This window comes from Pagrus pagrus (assembly GCF_965226575.1).
Source record: "Pagrus pagrus genome assembly, chromosome: 9".
Taxonomy (NCBI): Eukaryota; Metazoa; Chordata; class Actinopteri; order Spariformes; family Sparidae; genus Pagrus; species Pagrus pagrus.
Window position 1 is genome coordinate 25101878 of NC_140193.1, and position 16951 is coordinate 25118828.

The 16951-nt window shown below is 44.3% G+C and overlaps 1 protein-coding gene across 1 annotated transcript; it reads right to left on the reverse strand.

The window, feature by feature from the left end:
* Positions 1-77: 77 nt before the first annotated feature.
* On the reverse strand, positions 78-7246 carry serpine3 (serpin peptidase inhibitor, clade E (nexin, plasminogen activator inhibitor type 1), member 3). Its single transcript, XM_084362871.1, has 9 exons — positions 7112-7246; positions 5739-6065; positions 4231-4458; positions 2979-3221; positions 1724-1922; positions 1529-1629; positions 1318-1404; positions 1114-1197; positions 78-269 (listed from the first exon to the last, which is right to left on the reverse strand). Exons 1-9 carry the CDS (start codon positions 7173-7175, stop codon positions 217-219), a joined length of 1386 nt encoding a protein of 461 aa, XP_084218997.1. The 5' UTR covers positions 7176-7246; the 3' UTR covers positions 78-216.
* Between the last annotated feature and the right edge of the window lie 9705 nt (positions 7247-16951).

A 16951-nucleotide genomic window follows, 5' to 3' on the forward strand; every position in this document is an offset into this window, starting at 1 on the left:
TTTTTGTCCACGTTTTGTGACATCAGCCAGTTCACAGAAGAATTGAGCCAGACACCCGGAGTGTAAAAACATGTATTAAAATTTTATTTACAGACATGTACAAAAATATTGTCCCTCTTCCTGAAGTGTCGTGGACCCTCCTGCTGGTCCACTAATAAATACCAGTAGTGAAATAGGGGTTGGGGTAGGAGTGTATGCGTGAGAGGTGTTTGGGTCTTAGGGTGCCTGGTCCGCTGGATTCATCACTCGGCCCATGAACAAGATGGATCCTGAAATGAAGAATACAATGTTAAAGTTAAATGATTGGATTTAAAGGATCATACCAGTGTTTTTGCAAACTTAAATTCCTAAAAGACACTGAAGAATATTTGTGATCATAAAATCTTTTTAATTCTATGATGGAAGTTCAGCACATTCATCAAACTGTCCACTAGAAGTTACCAAATCAGAAATGTTTAAATCCTACAAATAGGACCTTCAATTGCAAATCATGCAGAGTTAAAGGGAAACACCACCAGTTGAACACATTAAAGTGTGTCTACAGGAATACTACGGCATGAAAAGGCTCCAGAGGAAGCTGCACGTAATCTGCCTCCAGTGATGTCACTCAGTGCTCAAGTTGCATTGTGGGTAAAGTAGACCACCAGGTTTTGAAAAAGAAGATGGCTTTTGATCATTTGTTTTCAAACTGTCCATAATGAGTCCAACAGTGTCATATGAGTGTAATGTTAGACCAGTGGACTGCTTTTCATAACCTGGTGCCTACAGTTACCCACAATGCAAGCCAGCCAACTCAGTGGCTGACACTATCATCACTGGAGGCACTCTATCAGATTACATGCAGCTTCCTGTGCAGCCACAAAAGGCTTTATACTACAACAACATTCACATATGCAGTCGTACTCCCCTGCACCTGTAAATACACTTTAATGTGTAAAAGTGGTGGAGTTACCCTTTAAAATTGTTGCTGGCCATTTTGGGAAGTTGTTGGATTTAATTCTTCTCTGTATGCTACTTCACACAACTTATCTACTGTTATGTTAATTTTAAACAGCGCCCTCTGCCGACTGGAATGGGAAGCAGTTTGATGTGTTCTCAGTGTAAAATAAATACCTGTGTTAATCTGTCGTAGAAGAAACAAGAACGGCCGGTCCGCCTTGAAAACAGGAGCACGGGATCGTTTGAGTAGCACCATCGCTGCAAAATTAAGACATAATATATTTTTAGCCATAAGTCTTTATTCTGCATCAAGCAATGTTTGCAGGCAAGTAGAATCATGTTAAAGTAACATGTCTCTATAAGTCCTGTCATTATTACCCGTAGCAGCAGCTGCCTTTGTCCCATCTTCTGTCACCTCCATTCTCACTTCATGGACGGCATCAGACACATAAAGGCTCTCCTCCACTGCAGGAACAAACAGTGTCAGAGTCAGCTGCCAGCAGAGCCACGCTTATTGCATATTCAGTGAAAACCTGACAAACTACTTTTATAGAAATCCACACACGTTGTAGTGAATGGATGTACTGACCTGATATTCCTGTGAAATCAGCTGCTGTGGGGTTAAAGGCGTCACTGATGCCCATGGCAGGAAGCACCGACCTCAGGTTGAACTTGTTGTGCATCCTGAACCTGTGAACAGCAGACAGATCATGGTTTGAGCATCAGCTCCCTCCTTGCTGATAAAAATGCTAACAGTCTCTGTGACAGGTGCACGGATTTTAACCTGGGTAAGAAAATGTCCATCTTGGTTCTGCGCAGGCCGGTGTCCCAGGAGGCCAGCTGACGAGCAGTGAGCTGGGACTCGAGGGTGGACAGCGGCGTCTTCCTCTCGCTGGGCAGGACCACCTGCAGGCTGAGGGAGCGGCCCAGGTACGGCAGCTCCAACACGGTGTAACGCTGATCTGCTGCTGTCCTGAACTGACCTGCCAACAAGGGACATGAGTTCAGGTGTGAGTGTCATTACTTTTGCTATTAGTCAATCATCCGTCCATCCATCCATTCATTGTCTGTAACCGCTTATCCTTAACAGGGTCACAGGGGGTGGGCTGGAGCAGATCCCAGCTGACACTGGGCAGGTGGCCAATTGACAAGTCACCAATCAATTAGTCTTAAAATGTCTAAAATAGTGCTTAGTGCTTGTTCTACCTGGTCATTAGCCAAGACCCAGAAGATATCAAATTTACACTGAAAACTGAGTTTTAGCCATGCTCGCTACTTGGCTCTAGGAATCACAATACTGGTGTGTTTGTTGGTTTGTTGGTCCCAACTGAAATATCAATATCGAACTATTGTTTTGGACTGATAGTCATGGTTTCTATAAGATGGAGTCTGATAACATTGGACATTGAGTTTTTCTGTAGTTTTCAGTGAAATACTACACAGATTGTCATAAAAATATTCACATTCCCTCAGTGTGAACTGAAAATACTTTGGTGAAGCCCTGACATTTTATCTGGTGCCATCCTCAAAATATCAATTTGTCCAATAAAGTAGCTGTAGTCCTACTGGTGTTTAGTCAGTGGGTGATTTAATCAGCTGTGTGTTAAATTATCGTCTTTTTCAATGATGGAAGGATGGACGGATGAATAGATGGGTATGTGGTTGGATGGATGGATGGGTGGATGAATAGATGGGTGTGTGGATGGATGGTTGGATCGATGGATGGATGGATGAATAGATGGGTATGTGGTTGGTTGGATCGATGGATGGATGGATGAATAGATGGGTATGTGGTTGGTTGGATCGATGGATGGATGGATGGATGGATGGTGGATGAATAGATGGGTGTGTGGATGGATGGATGGATCGATGGATGGATGGATGGGTGAATAGATGGGTATGTGGTTGGATGGATGGATGGATGGGTGGATGAATAGATGGGTGTGTGGATGGATGGGTGGATGGGTGGATGGGTGGATGATTAGATGGGGGTGTGGTTGGTTGGATGGATGGATGGATGGATGGATGGCGCCTCTTACCAAAGCTGACCTCTGTAGCCTGGTACATCATGGGCACCTTGATGGCGGTCCCGTCAGACAGGGTAAAGGGCAGGTTCTGGGTGTTGGTGAACAGGAACTGCTTCTGCCAGACGCCCCTGAACACCACAGTGTTCACCAGGGCCATCTGCAGCCGGTGACCCCACCACAGGGCCTCTGCCTGGACCTCGCCTGAGCCCGACAGCTCCCCGCTGCTGCTTCCTGCTTGGAGGTGCCACGTCTCATCTGGGAGGTAACAGGGGAAGGGTAACATTTAGTCATCGTTGAGAAGTCAGCAATCTCTGATCACCAATCTACAATCTACTGACTGTCATGTATCTTTAGAAACAACTGTAAATGGTCCCATCACATTGTATTTGTATTGATGAACAGGATAAGAAAGCTAATCTTCTGTCTGACCTGTAGACATCTTCAACAATGATAACAAGAAAATGTTGCTTCATGTCAGCGATCACATACTCCTCTGAGAATTAGAATTAGAGAAGTTAATGCTGCCTTCATTGTTTGTTCATATGTTTGTGGTCACAAGGGGGCAGAGGAGCTCTACAGCGAACTACAGCAGAGCCCTGACACAAACACAAACTATTTATGCTAGACAAAGATTCAGTGTGCCCAGTACATAGTCTGTCAAGTGCACTATGCCAAAAACACCAGGATGTCCGGCTGCATCCACTCGTATTTGGCAGTCTGCAAGTCTGCAAGTTCTTCTGGCTTCTCTGACCCACAAGTGTAACGTCAACATATTTTTTTGCATCTGGTGTATAATTATTACGGACTGCTCTGGGTGTATGAGCAAGATGTTCAAAATGCAATGTTATAATGACCTAGTATGTCCCAACTGGATGCAGTACTTAAGGGCAGCTGCTGTACGGACTAAAAAGAAAAAGTAAGAAACTGTTGCCCTTTAAAGTTGTTCTGGCCGACAGGAAGCTGCTGCAGAAGCAGAGCTAAAGTCTCCTGTCTGCTCGCCAGTTCATTCTGAGAGAAAATATGTGGGTCTGTAGGTACTACCAGCTGTTGCTGCAGGGATCATAGTGGGTTTATTAGAGCTGAGGTTGAGATGAGGTTAATCAGAGCGGTGAGACTGAACCGAACCGGTAATGTGCACTAAGTCCAAAACAAGGAGCTAAATAAGGCTGATGAGCTGAGTGTGAAAAGCATCACAGGGCTGCAGAGCTGAGGATTGTCATTGATGAGTGGAGCTCTCACTGCTCGATAGAGCCGTCCTGCTCACCGTGGTTGTTTCTTGCTCGCTCCAGCTGGCTGCGGGTGTGGTTGGGATGACTGAAGTTGGCTCGGACCACGCTGGTGTTGGCCCAGGCTGCTGCGTGTTGAGTGAACTCAGTCAGGAGCTGGACGCCGCTCTGGATGAACAACGTGCAGGTCTGCTGCAGCCACATCCCCTGGCTGGTGTTGCTCACGTCACTCTGTGAATGCAACAGGAAGTCTTGTACCTGGACATCTGCATGAGAGGGAGACAAAGAGGACGGGTGAGACAAGGTAGTGTGTTGCGAGCTGAAGGATGTTTATTTAAAGGGACGGCCTCAGTTTGAACTTTTCACCATAGAGCTGCAAACCACTCAAATAATGGAAATTGTTTACCTCGTTTAGAAGCATTTTAAGTTTCTAACAATCATTTGTTGTCAGTCAAGGTCAGATCATCAGCCACGTCAAAGACCATTCATTCACACCACTTCCACAAAGTGCAAGAAAATGACTTGTAAGAATGTTCACAACAGACTGAAATGGATTCAGTCCAGCGGCTTCTAGATTACTTAAGTTAACTGAAGTTGCAGCATCTCCCTGCAGCACTGGGCACAACCAGCTGCTCATTTGAATTAATTTAAGGTCATTCAACACTTTCTGTCTGTGTGCTGAGACCACGGTCACACACCACATAACACACATAAACTCATGAGAGACTGATCCCAACTGAAGTCCGTCGCTCATGACTGTAGACCTTAAATAGTCTGTCAAAAAATGGCCTTCAGTCTGTTTTACCAACATGCAGATTCATGACTTTGGAGCAGAAAATTAATCTGCTTTTTTTTTTTAACAATCCAGTTGTATTTATCAAGTAAACATGCCAAACACAGGCTGCTTCCAGCTTCTAAAGTGTGTCAATCTTCTGCCTTTCACTGTTTTATATCATTAAACTGACTTTGTCACCTTGAGCCCAGAGTGACTGTGTGTGAGTTACAGTTGCAACAATGAGTCAATTAACAGATTCTTGATTTTGACAATCGTAAATGAAGAGTCTCTGGGTTCTGCACTCTTGGTCGGACAGAATTAGACATTTGAAGGCGTCACTTTGGGCTTTTCTGATATATCATAGACTAAATTAATCATGAAAAAAACAGCTGATTCATCGATAATGAAGAGAATCGTTACGGCTCTAATTAGAGCCCAATATCATCAGTCTCTATCTCTGACTGACATGTGAGATCACATCCTGGAGGAAACGCAAACAGCAGCTCCAGCTCTCATTTTGTTTGTAATAAACACAATGACCTCTCGACCCCGAGGCTGAGGCCGGGCTGCAGGAGAGGTTAATGAGATTAGAGCTGGTGTGGAGGCAGGTATTATGGCTCCAGACACCACTGTGCTCTGCAGGGCCAAACGCAGCAGCAGCAGCAGCACCGCTCCACACCACCTGGTACCAACAGCACTGAGGGCCACCAACAGCTCTCACAGCAGGAGGAGCAGCTACCTGAATTCATCTCCATGTCAAATGACTCGTACCGTTCACGTTGTATCCCAGTGTCCCCTCCAGCTGAGCCAGCGTGTTGCCCCTGGCGCCGAGCTGCAGCAGCCCCAGAGACAAGGACACGCTCACTGGTGACACGATCAGGTTGGAGTTGTTCTCTGTCTCGGTGAGCGTCTGGTAGAGGCTGACGGCGAACCTGCTGTGCAGCTCTCCCATGCTGTCCTGAAGGCTGCCGTCGCAGTGGCTCCTCTCCACCAACCAGAAGCAAATGAAGAGTGAAGTCACCGGCAGGCGACACATGGCCTCAGTGCTGCAGGAGGAGAGTGTCCACAGGGTGCAACAGGAGGCCGAAAAACTAAATCCTGTCAGCAGAAAATTATTAAAAAACAGTGAGGTCAGTGAGGTCAGCCAGCGTGTGATGATGTGATGCATTAAACATCAGTTTTCATCGCTTCATATATGGGTTTTGCAAACATATGCTGTACATGACATATGAAGAAACCTGGGAAATAATCATTTCAAACACAACATGTTTATGGAGCATCATTCATAACTCCCAATATGATAATATAGAGAAATGGCTCCAGGTGCGTATTGTATTATTTAAACTTCTTGAATACATTTCTTCAACTGCAAATCAAATTTAAATGATGCATTAAAACTGAAAGTGTTACATACAGTAGATCACTTAACATGACCGTCAATAACGAGAGAAGCTGCAGCAGCTTCATTATAAACAGATTTATGACATTCTGTCATTATATCAGAAAGAGATAGGTTTGGTGGTGGACAGTTCAGCTATATATGACAGATATGTGTAGGCACTATATGATCTCTGTGATGGTTCATCATCTACTGTCATATGATGCAAATATCCCAAAGCAGAAATCCAGAAATATTAGCCTGTAGACATATCACAAGAAGAGTGGAGGAAAGTAACTAAGTACATTTACCAGAGTATCATACTTCAGTTCATTTTCTAGGTATTTTACTTGAGTGAGTGGATTCTCTGCAGTAGTTATGAAGCGAGCCTGAATGTTGTAATGTTACAATTATAATATTACATCATCTAACACTCGCATAATCAGCACTTTGACACTTGTAGTGTACATTGCTGAGGACACTTCAGGTGTACCTCCAGGCCTCCTGAAGTTTAAGACTTTGAACTGTTTCTCATGTAACCTTGAAGCAGGAATATTCCCACTGAGACTCTAAATCTGTGTGACAGCAGCCCAGAGCACTGGAGCACTTGGTTAACACATGACTCACACCTGACGACCGCTTCACGGATGTTGTGATCATCTGTGTCTCCCCAGTGAATCGCTGAGATAATCTCGGATTATTATGATGCTCTGTGGTTTGATGTGTGAGCTCAGTGAAGCGCTGACAGGCGCAGCTGTGCTCCTACCTGCGGACAGGTGAGGTAGTATCCGTTTGACTCCAGCTGTTCTGTCAGGCTGCCGCCAGACCATCCAGCCTGTGCAGGGCCGCTGTGTCCTGTGTGTCCCCGGCTGATGTCCCTGACTCAGTCCTGAGCTGTCAGTCTGTGGTCCGGTCCTCGGGTCGTGTCTCTGTGAGGCTGGCTGTGGTCATAAGACCTGTTTAAAGGGGAACGCTGCGCGCCGTGTTCGCGGTCTCCGTCGGCGATGTCCGTACCACTCGTCCGGGATTCCTGCAGCCCCGGGGCTATAAGGAGCCAGGCGGAGGGAGGCATGTCACTGAGCAGCAAATCCCAAACCGGGCAGGGCGAAGGAAAAACACCCACATATGCGCGCAAAGCACTGCACAGCACGACACGGCACGCATGCACGTTCTCTATAATGTTATGCGTGTTGTTGTGGGTTGTACTTGTAGAAACAGGAAAACAAAGACACAATATTAAATGATCATGAATGTGTTATAACCTATAGCTTTAAATCAGTGGTTCTGGTTCTCACAGTGGGGTCCGGGACCTCCAGGGGTCCTTGAGGTCGTTTCCGGAGGTCCCCAGCAAAAAGGAATCATTTAATTTCTTTAAAGTTCATCCAAATGTTACACGCTGACAGAGTGTGTGACTGTTTTGGGTTTCATACACTTTCTGTAAAAACCTAACAGTATAATTCTCCTCAGATGGGGTCCAGACTGTTCTGAGTTTAAAATACAAATTTGAGTCAGAGCTAATGTGGTGAACTGAGCCTTTAAATGGCCCTGCAGCAGAGAGGCCTCGGTGTGTTCACTGACAGTGCTGAAATGTTAGTTGGATTCATGATTTAATTCCTGTGCATGTGATGAATTTACAGGAGGAGACAAGATGCTGTCATTGCTGGTAGGGCAAAGTGAATTAGGCAACACAGGGGTGTGTGTGTGTGTGTGTGTGTGTGTGTGTGTGCGTGTGTGTGTGTGTGTGTGTGTGTGTGTGTGTGCGTGCGTGCGTGCGTGTGTGCGTGCGTGTGTGTGTGTCTGCAACATGTGTGAGTGAGTGCTTTGAGCTCCATCAAGTTTCATGACTACCTTTGGTGCTAAAATGAAAAAATCCCAGCTGTTCAGACTCTGTCCTGTGTGTTGCCTGACATTTAATGGTCCTGGACTCCTGTCATCACCATGAGGTGACATACAAACACCTGTATTAACCAGCCCGGTCACACAGAGCATGTGATAGGCTTAGACCTGCATATCCACTGGATCAGTCCGTGTCAGCGTCAACTTCTGCTTATAGGCAAGAAAAGCAAACACAGTGCAGCACAGTAAAGTCCGGGTAGGGAGGGGAGGAGGTCGGGTGGCTCGCTGGTGTTTGTGTCAATGTGAAACCAAAAGTTTACGTAGGTGTGTTAACTTAAATAACATGATCTTGTCTTAAACCTAACCAAGTACTTCTGTTGCCTTAACCTAACCAAACTGTGACTGTCTACTTAAACCTTTTCCTGTAAGCTTTATGTTGGAAGTCATAGCAGACATTTCATATTATTCCTAACTGACAAGTTAACTTCAGCGCAGTCACTCAACAGCAAGGAGGCAGGGAAATGACAGTTACAAGGTGTTTATTATGAAAAACAATGGACAACACATTAAAGATGGCTCGAAGCATCGCAGCACTTACTGGAATCAGAAAGGCAAGCAGCCACATGGAGGTGGAGGACTGTGGACTGGTGACAGGCTGCTGGTGTGGCTCTGCTCTGACTCAATGCACACACACACACACACACACACACACACACACACACACTAAGACATCCGTCCTCTTATACAAGTCGTTTGTCCTTTTGTTGCCATGATCAAAAGACATTTGTGCTGTGCGCGTCACACTGCTGCGTCAGCGCCAGTAATTGGTGTCACTGTGTGGAATGTAGACTCAACTCATCACATAACAGCATCTCAGCCAGCGGGAAGCAATTTATTAATGAATGAGAGAAAGTGACACTACAACGTACAAAGCATAAACTAATAAAATCTAATCAGAGTCAGACAAATTAATGATGGGAGAGTGGAATGGAAGTCCATCCCATAGTTGTTGAGACATTTCACTCAGACGTGATGCTAACAGAAGAGTCAGAGGTTCACCAGTCATCAGGATACATCCTCTGAGGACCATGAATGACCCAGTAAAATCCAATAGTTGCTTGGATAGTTCAGTCTGGACCAAAGAGATGAGATGAGATGTCAGCCAAAACACTTCTCCTTAATCCACTGACTCGAGTTAGGTCTTTCAATTCTATCATTATCTGCTCGTATCAGCATTTAATGTGGTTATTCTGAATGTATATAAAGAAAATAATAACAATAAGTGATATAAGTAATAAGCGATAATAACAAAATGCTTTACAAATCTGAAAAACACACAAAGTGAATTAAACAAGCTCTTAGCATATAAAACAGAAAACACATCAGAGAGTAAAACACACAATAATAAAGCAGATCAAGTCACTGAGAGGCAGCTTTAAGACAAGTGTGTTTTCAAAGTGATTTAAATGATGAGACTGAGTTTGTGTTTTTACTGATGCCAGGGAGCAGCTCATGAAAGCCTCCCTCCTGCTGCAGCTTCTGTCATTATGCTGCTCTGAAGGAGGCTGAGTGAGAATAACCAGCTGACCAACAGTCTCTGAACGGGATGTGCGTGAATGTAAATAATAGATTAATACAAGTAAAACTGCCACACAGACACTTACAGGACTGACCAGATGTTTTAACTCCGAATTATTGTTATATAGAGCTAGTTTTTGCTAAATCTGTGTTTTACTTGTGCGCCATGGAGACGATGAACTGTCAGGACGCACAGCTGTAATCCAACAGGGCACGTTCCTCGGTGGGCCGCTGGGCTCGTTTGTTTTGATGGATGAAGCTTGAGTTATTGTGTCCGGAGCTGGTGCAGACACATTTAGACCTTTCAGTTGAAAATCTTTCACATTAAATGATATTTTCTTCCCCCGGATATTTCTTATAACACACCGACAGATCAGTGTTGTTCAGAACAACACAGCTGTGTCCGACTGTTGTGTTCAGTCATCACACAGCTTGTATGTGACATGTTAATATGTTTCACAACATTGATGTTTTACACTCGTTAGCACCGTCTTTTAAAATTATGTTTGAAGGGAACAGCTGTTTATCACGCAGCTGTGTGGGACTGCATGTGCGCGCCCTGCGTCTCGGGCGGCACCATCTCCTGTTCAGCCCCGTGACATGCAGCTCATGAACTGTGACGATGATGAGTGACAATCTGCTGTGTAGTGCAGATGAGAGGTTACTGTGCTTATTTTCGATAACTCATCTGGTTGGTTGTGCATGATCTAATTAACGTATCCAACATTCACTGTGCGTAACGGCGCATGTAGTGCAATGCACGTCATGTGGTAGTTGAGTGCTAGACTTACTGACCTTACCTAGTCCCGTCTACGTTTTCTGATTCCCTCTGTTGTCCAATTTCCCCCCCCATTTTGAGCGTTTTCATCCAAATAAAAGCAGGAAGAGCCAACAGTTAGAAAACCTTGTTCATATATGATTAAATGATTAAAATGATTAATTATAAAATTATTATTAATGTCAAGTCTCACTCAGCAGTAATTCAAAGACTGTTGCTTCCACTCACTCTGTTGTACTTTCTATCTTTACGCAGGCTGCACCAACCTGCAGCACCAGGTCTCTACATCCAGGATTACCATGACGACAGTGGGGGTGCAGACCACATGAGAAGGATGGAAGACTACAGGACCGGCTGGAAGGTGGTGGTCACCTTCCTTCAGTGGGCACCCGGCCCAGTAGACGTGTGCATTAAAATCACCAAGAACGAGCAGCTGATCAAAACGAGGCAGTGATTTCTGGGCTGATTTTAAGGAACCATAAGGGCAGGGGCTCAGAATTATGTTGTGATCGTGAAGAGATCAAGAATGAAATCATGGCATAAGAAAGATTTATTACCAGAGGTCTTATATGAAGAAGAGCTGCATTGACGCAGGAAGGCACAGAGTTGTGATGAAGCTGGATATGACAGGAGTTGACCGCAGCGGTTTGTCTTCTACCACACATGGCAGATAGAAAATGAAGACTTGTCTGTTGCCCTGCAGTTCACCTATAATCAATGTGCTTTGGAGTGATCTCCCCTCAACTGTCCCTCCTAATTGGGGACATGACAGTCAGCAAAATAACTGTGGGCATTTTTTCCCATGGAGGGAACATGATTGGTAGCCATCAGGTATTTGGCTGCTTTGTCTGACGGGGAATTCCGGCCATTACTGGACTTGACTAATTAGTGGAGCCATGGCTTGGCTTCATTAAACGGAGTCGCCACATTCTTTAAAAACGCCCCGACTCCGGACACAGGAATGTGGATTTTGAAGGACTGGGATTGAGGAGATGAGATGTCACGGTAGCTGACCAAAGACAAACGTTTGAAGAGACGCCACCATAAACAGCAGCTTTCATCTTGGCCGTAGTGAGGCCTCTGGAGGAACAGTTAGTACGTTAGAGTTCATATTTGTGATTTGTGCTCTCTGGCTGTGATCCCTGGACTGACTGCAAAGCAAACTGCCGCCGCTCTGAGGGGTCAGGATGGAGCAGAGCTCACACAGGACCTGCACACTCAACATCATCATTGATCTGTGCTGACTGTGTCCTCTCTCCTGCTTCATGACAACCTGCTGATATTGACAACACAGTCAGTCAGTCAGTCAGTGCTCTCCGAGCAGCCTGTTCGCCCCACAGTTTGGTTAGCTGCCATGTGGTTACGGCCAGGCCAAGCTGAAGCAGCGGCCCAGCATGCCAACCATTGTACCAGGCTGAAACATGGACAACTACTGGATGGATTTCCATGAAATCTGGTGCAGACTTTCCTGGTGTACCTCGCGAGGCAGCTGGGTCTGTGATATGACGTGAACACGTGATCTACTGGATCCATCCTGCCCGACTCAAAGCTACGTGTTTTTGACTGTTGGGACCAATCAGCGTCTGAGAGGAAGTGGTAGCTGTGGGCGTGGTTTAGGTGTGACGACCAGTGAGGGAAGCGACTGTTTGAAAACAACAATGGCTGCTCTTATAGGAGCCAGAGAGTTTATTTCATTGAAAGAGGAGCAGAGAACAGTTGAAGGCTTCTCTCAGTAGAAACGATACTTTCAATATTTTCTCGACTGACTTTGGTAACAGTTTGATTCACTTACTGGTGGTGGCGCTCTCTACTGCGTCACGTAGCTCGACATCTGATTGGTTGAAGTTAGCCCATTACAGATGGTGATACTCGGATGCTTCGTCCATTCACCTGCCAACTGTTTTTCAAAGTGCCTGAACTCCTTTTCCTTTCCTAACAAACCATCAGGATCTTTGATGATTCCACAGACTGAATCCAGATGACTTTAGTGACTCTCTGACTGTTCCTCTGGCCCCGCCGAAGGGTCCACATGTTTTGTTTCAAGTACGTTGTTTTAATAATTATTGGATGGATTATAATTTTCCCCACAGGAAGAATTGTAAAATCCTCTAATCTCTCTTCTAGCTTCATCATCATGTCAAAATTTTAATTTGTCCAATAGTTTGTCAAAGACGATACTGACACTCCCATCAGCCTCAGCTTTGCTTTGTATTTAATGTGGGTGAGCATGCTAACTTGCTAAACTGAGATGGCAAACATGGTGACATGTGTCTTTACATTGCTATGCTAGTGTTAGCATGTAGCTGTGCCTCAATAAAACTGGCTGTAGGCTCTCAGTCTTCTTTATTTATTTTCAGCTGCATGTTTCTGCTTTTGAAGTCTGAGAACTTTCAGTCCGAGTCGTGAATGCGGTCAGACTCCAGTCCAAGTCTCCAGTCTGCAGTCTGTGTGCACTAGAGTACATCCTTAAAACAGCTTCAAGATGTTCTATCACTGTTGTTACAACTTTACGGGTACGTTCTTCATGACGTCTGCGTTCTTCTCAACATCCTCATGAACTTTTCAGAACATTGTAATCAGAACGTTTCACCTCTATTAATATATATATATCTGTCGAAACATCTGCACCAACACTGAAGAGGAAATGTTTCCTGATAATTATCATGGCATTATCTTGGAGAACATTAAGAGATGTCTGTCTGTATTTGGTTTACAATATTATTAAGATGAAACAGCATTCATCATTGGTACATTTCTAATTCTTTAAATCTTTAGTATTTTAGCCACACCTCCTGAGAGAATGTGGATTTTGCAGCATTGCTTAGGTTCAGGAGTTAATCAAGTGATGCATTTCGCTGAAATGTCCTTAAAATTAATACTCATAAGTGGTTGTGCATGTCACTGTGTTTCCAGGAGCTTATCATGACTCCCTGAGAGTTTTTCCTCCCATTGGTAAATCTGTTCATTGATGATTGTCTGTGTGACTCTGCGATGCCTCCGCCTTCCTCCACACGGCAGCAACTTAATCCCTAACTAACGGAGACTGTCCCCAGGCTCTCCATTCACACCGCTCACCCCAGTCCCCTCTCCACCAACTGACCTTTGACCTGGCAGGGAAATGATAATGAATGTAGGAGGAGGAGGAGGAGGGGGCAGTTCATTGACCTCAGGAATTCTCTGCGGTTTGTGTGTTATCCAACAAACAGAAAAGTATCTTGTGAGGAAATTTTTATGCAACAGCCATGAAGAACAAAAAGAGGAACAGTGAAGGAAAAGAAGAGGAGATAAAGTTAGTCCCTCACTTCACCTAACCTCTGTGATCCTGATCACCAGTCTCATAAAGCTGGTTGTCATCTGGCTCTGTTGACTGGGTCTTCTAATCCATATATGAGCAGTTTAATGTGAACAAACAAACAATCATGGTAGATGATTAACAGTGTGCAGATTTTTCTTCTAGTTTATCTCAATTATAATCACAAAGTCGCCTCGTGTTATTCACAGCTTCACGTCCTCACTGTGAAGAACCTTAGCACAGTTATCAATGCAGCTGTAAGTGTCATTGTCTCCCAGATGATTCTGCTGTCGACAAAGCAGGGGAGGTTACCATGGTGATCTACCCCGGTGACAAGTGACCCCTCTTCATGATACTACAAACCTGAGCTAAGCCCGAACCTAGCTGGCTAACCTAATCTCGAAATACCTGGTTTTGTCACCACAAACACGACTAAAAGATGTCTCGAGTCTTCACCGTCAGCCCTCCACCTCACCATATGACAGTCAGGTCATTATGTAATGTGAGCCTGATGTGAGACATATTGTCGAAATGTCAATATGGTACTTAGCCTATGACATAATATTAACTGCCAACATTTCAGCCCTCTGACTGGGCTGCTTACTGCTAAGTACACTGAGTTTTACAGCAGCTTGTATAAATGAATAGAGTTTTAGCAGCAGAGATGCACTGAGCCCAGTCAGGCTGTGATTCAGCTTCACCTCCAGTGCCCTACTTCCCTGCAGGCTCCGGGGCCTTTGGGAGGGATTAGAGGGGATGCTGGTGTGCAGGCCGGGCCAGGCTGCAACAACGCCAACAGCGCTGTGAGCCGGTGTCGCCAGAGCGATCTGCCAGGTACGCCACGGCGGATTAGAGCCACTAGTGCTGGCACTGTGAGAGGGGCGACGTGAGGGGACGCGGCCCACGTAGCCCTCACCTCGCAGGAGCACGGCTCTGGAGCACCATGGGAAACATGTTGGTGGTTGTTAGTCTGAGCACAAGAAGAAGGAGGGGACTGTGAAGACAGCAGCTGATCAACACATTAAAAACACGTGGAGAAATATTCCTTGAATTGATCTGAAATCAATTCTGCTGTGACAGGGAGGAGAGACCTGCAAGGACAGTGTTCGAACAGTTCCAACTGTGGAGGGCTGTAAGGAATCAGGTGAGTGAGGTGTTCATTGTTTCTGTTGCACTACAGCTCCATCTGCTGCCATCTGGTCCTGAAGTGAAAGCTGTCTTCATCTCAAGGCTCTGTTTATATCTGTGACAGTCGTCCAATCACAGGAGCTCTCTAGAACATCTGCACTCCAGACACCCACCAGATTATTATCAGGTTTTTAAACAGTAAGTGTCACTTCTGTCATAAAAACACGACTGACATTTGAATTCAATCATGTTTCTTTTACGGAGGAGTCCCACTTAATGACTTCTTCGCTCATCAGTTGATCTGTGACACTGACCCCACCTGAGCAAGAGTCGATGTGATTGTAGTTTAAGATGAGACTTTAGTGAAATTCACCTGTTACAGCAGCTCATGAGTCAGCAGCTGAGGGACACCAGTGATGAATGATGCATTGAAATAAAACAAGACGAGAATAGAATCACATAAAGTAAAGTAATAATAGTACCTACACAGTCTATTCACATATAGACATGACTGAGACGGACAGTTTCACACACACAGTGTATATAAGTATAAATGTATAGATACAAGCTGCACAAATGTATTTCATTTAAAATTGAGACAATAGGACTGAGCAGAATAAAAGCAGGAACTGCACGAGACAGTTTCACTGCATGGAGGATGTTCTGTATATATTATATATTAACTGTTTATTACCTGCTCGTTCCGTTCTCCTCCTTCTGTTAGTATTATTATATAAAGGATACATGTATTTTATTTTTTTTTATCAAATCATCATTTATAGTTTGTTTTTTTTAAATGAGCTGAGCTAACACCTGCATCTTTACATCTGGTACTACTAGTAACAGACGTATCAATACATTTACCTTGTACTTGTTCCTTAAATGCTTCTTCTTCCTGCACTCACTTTGTCAGACAACACCAGTTACATTCATTTATTGACGTGTGATAGTATGTGGCCCTGTGAAGGACATCTCCTGTGTTGTGTTAAATGCTTCATGGGCATCTCTTTTTAAAGAAGATTAAGGCTACACATTGAACTAAAGCTGTTACTGTACAAAACAAGTGTAAAGTATCTCTGGATCTGAGCTCACAGACTGATCTGTTTTCCAGATGTCGTCATGTTGAAGCCACACATCACACCACTCTGTGTGCTGGTGGGCTGATGACAGCCAGCATGTACTATTATTGGATTTCCCCCTTCAGACTGTGGAATACCTCACAGGGAGAATCACACCTGTTATGGTGCTCAGACTGAGGAGACTGAGGCTGAGCTGACGCAAGAGACACTACACACCTCTGTGACACAGCTGACACACAATGATGCTGCTTCAACCAGTCCTGAAGACCTTTAGGATGGATTATCTGAGTTTATTCATTTAGAGAGCGGTTTAAAATCAAGAAGCAGCTCTTTAATGATGATGTAAATCCTATATTCAAATGAAATCTTTAAAGTTTAACACAAGAGGGCAGCATTGTGTCACATTAAAGACAGCTCGTGTTCCTCCTCGATCTCACCTTATTATTCTCTTTTCTACACTTAATCATTTATATCATAGTTTCTTCTTGTTACAAGTTTTATAGTGAAACTGTATTTTTAACCTCTCTGTGAAAGCACCTTTTTTTATTTTGAATTGACTTCAAATGTATTACCTCACCATCAACCAAACTATAAACCTTATAAAACTTTATATCTTCACATTAGGGTAAAACAGTAATGAAGTAAGTCACCCTCAGTTATTTCTTCAGGGCTTTTTAATTTGAAGGTATAATGAAGCAGCCTGTCTCATGAGAGTAAAGGAACCTTAACAATAAATAAAACAGATTCAGAGGATCATGTGTTTAAATGAACTGCATGTGTCTGCGTCTGTTGAGAAATGTTCATGGTTAAATTATCAAAGGTTTTTAAACATGTTGACAGGATGTCTGATGATTCCTGGTTACATTATGTTATAAATTATAACTAGGTTTTTGAACTCTCAGCAGAATGGCAAAC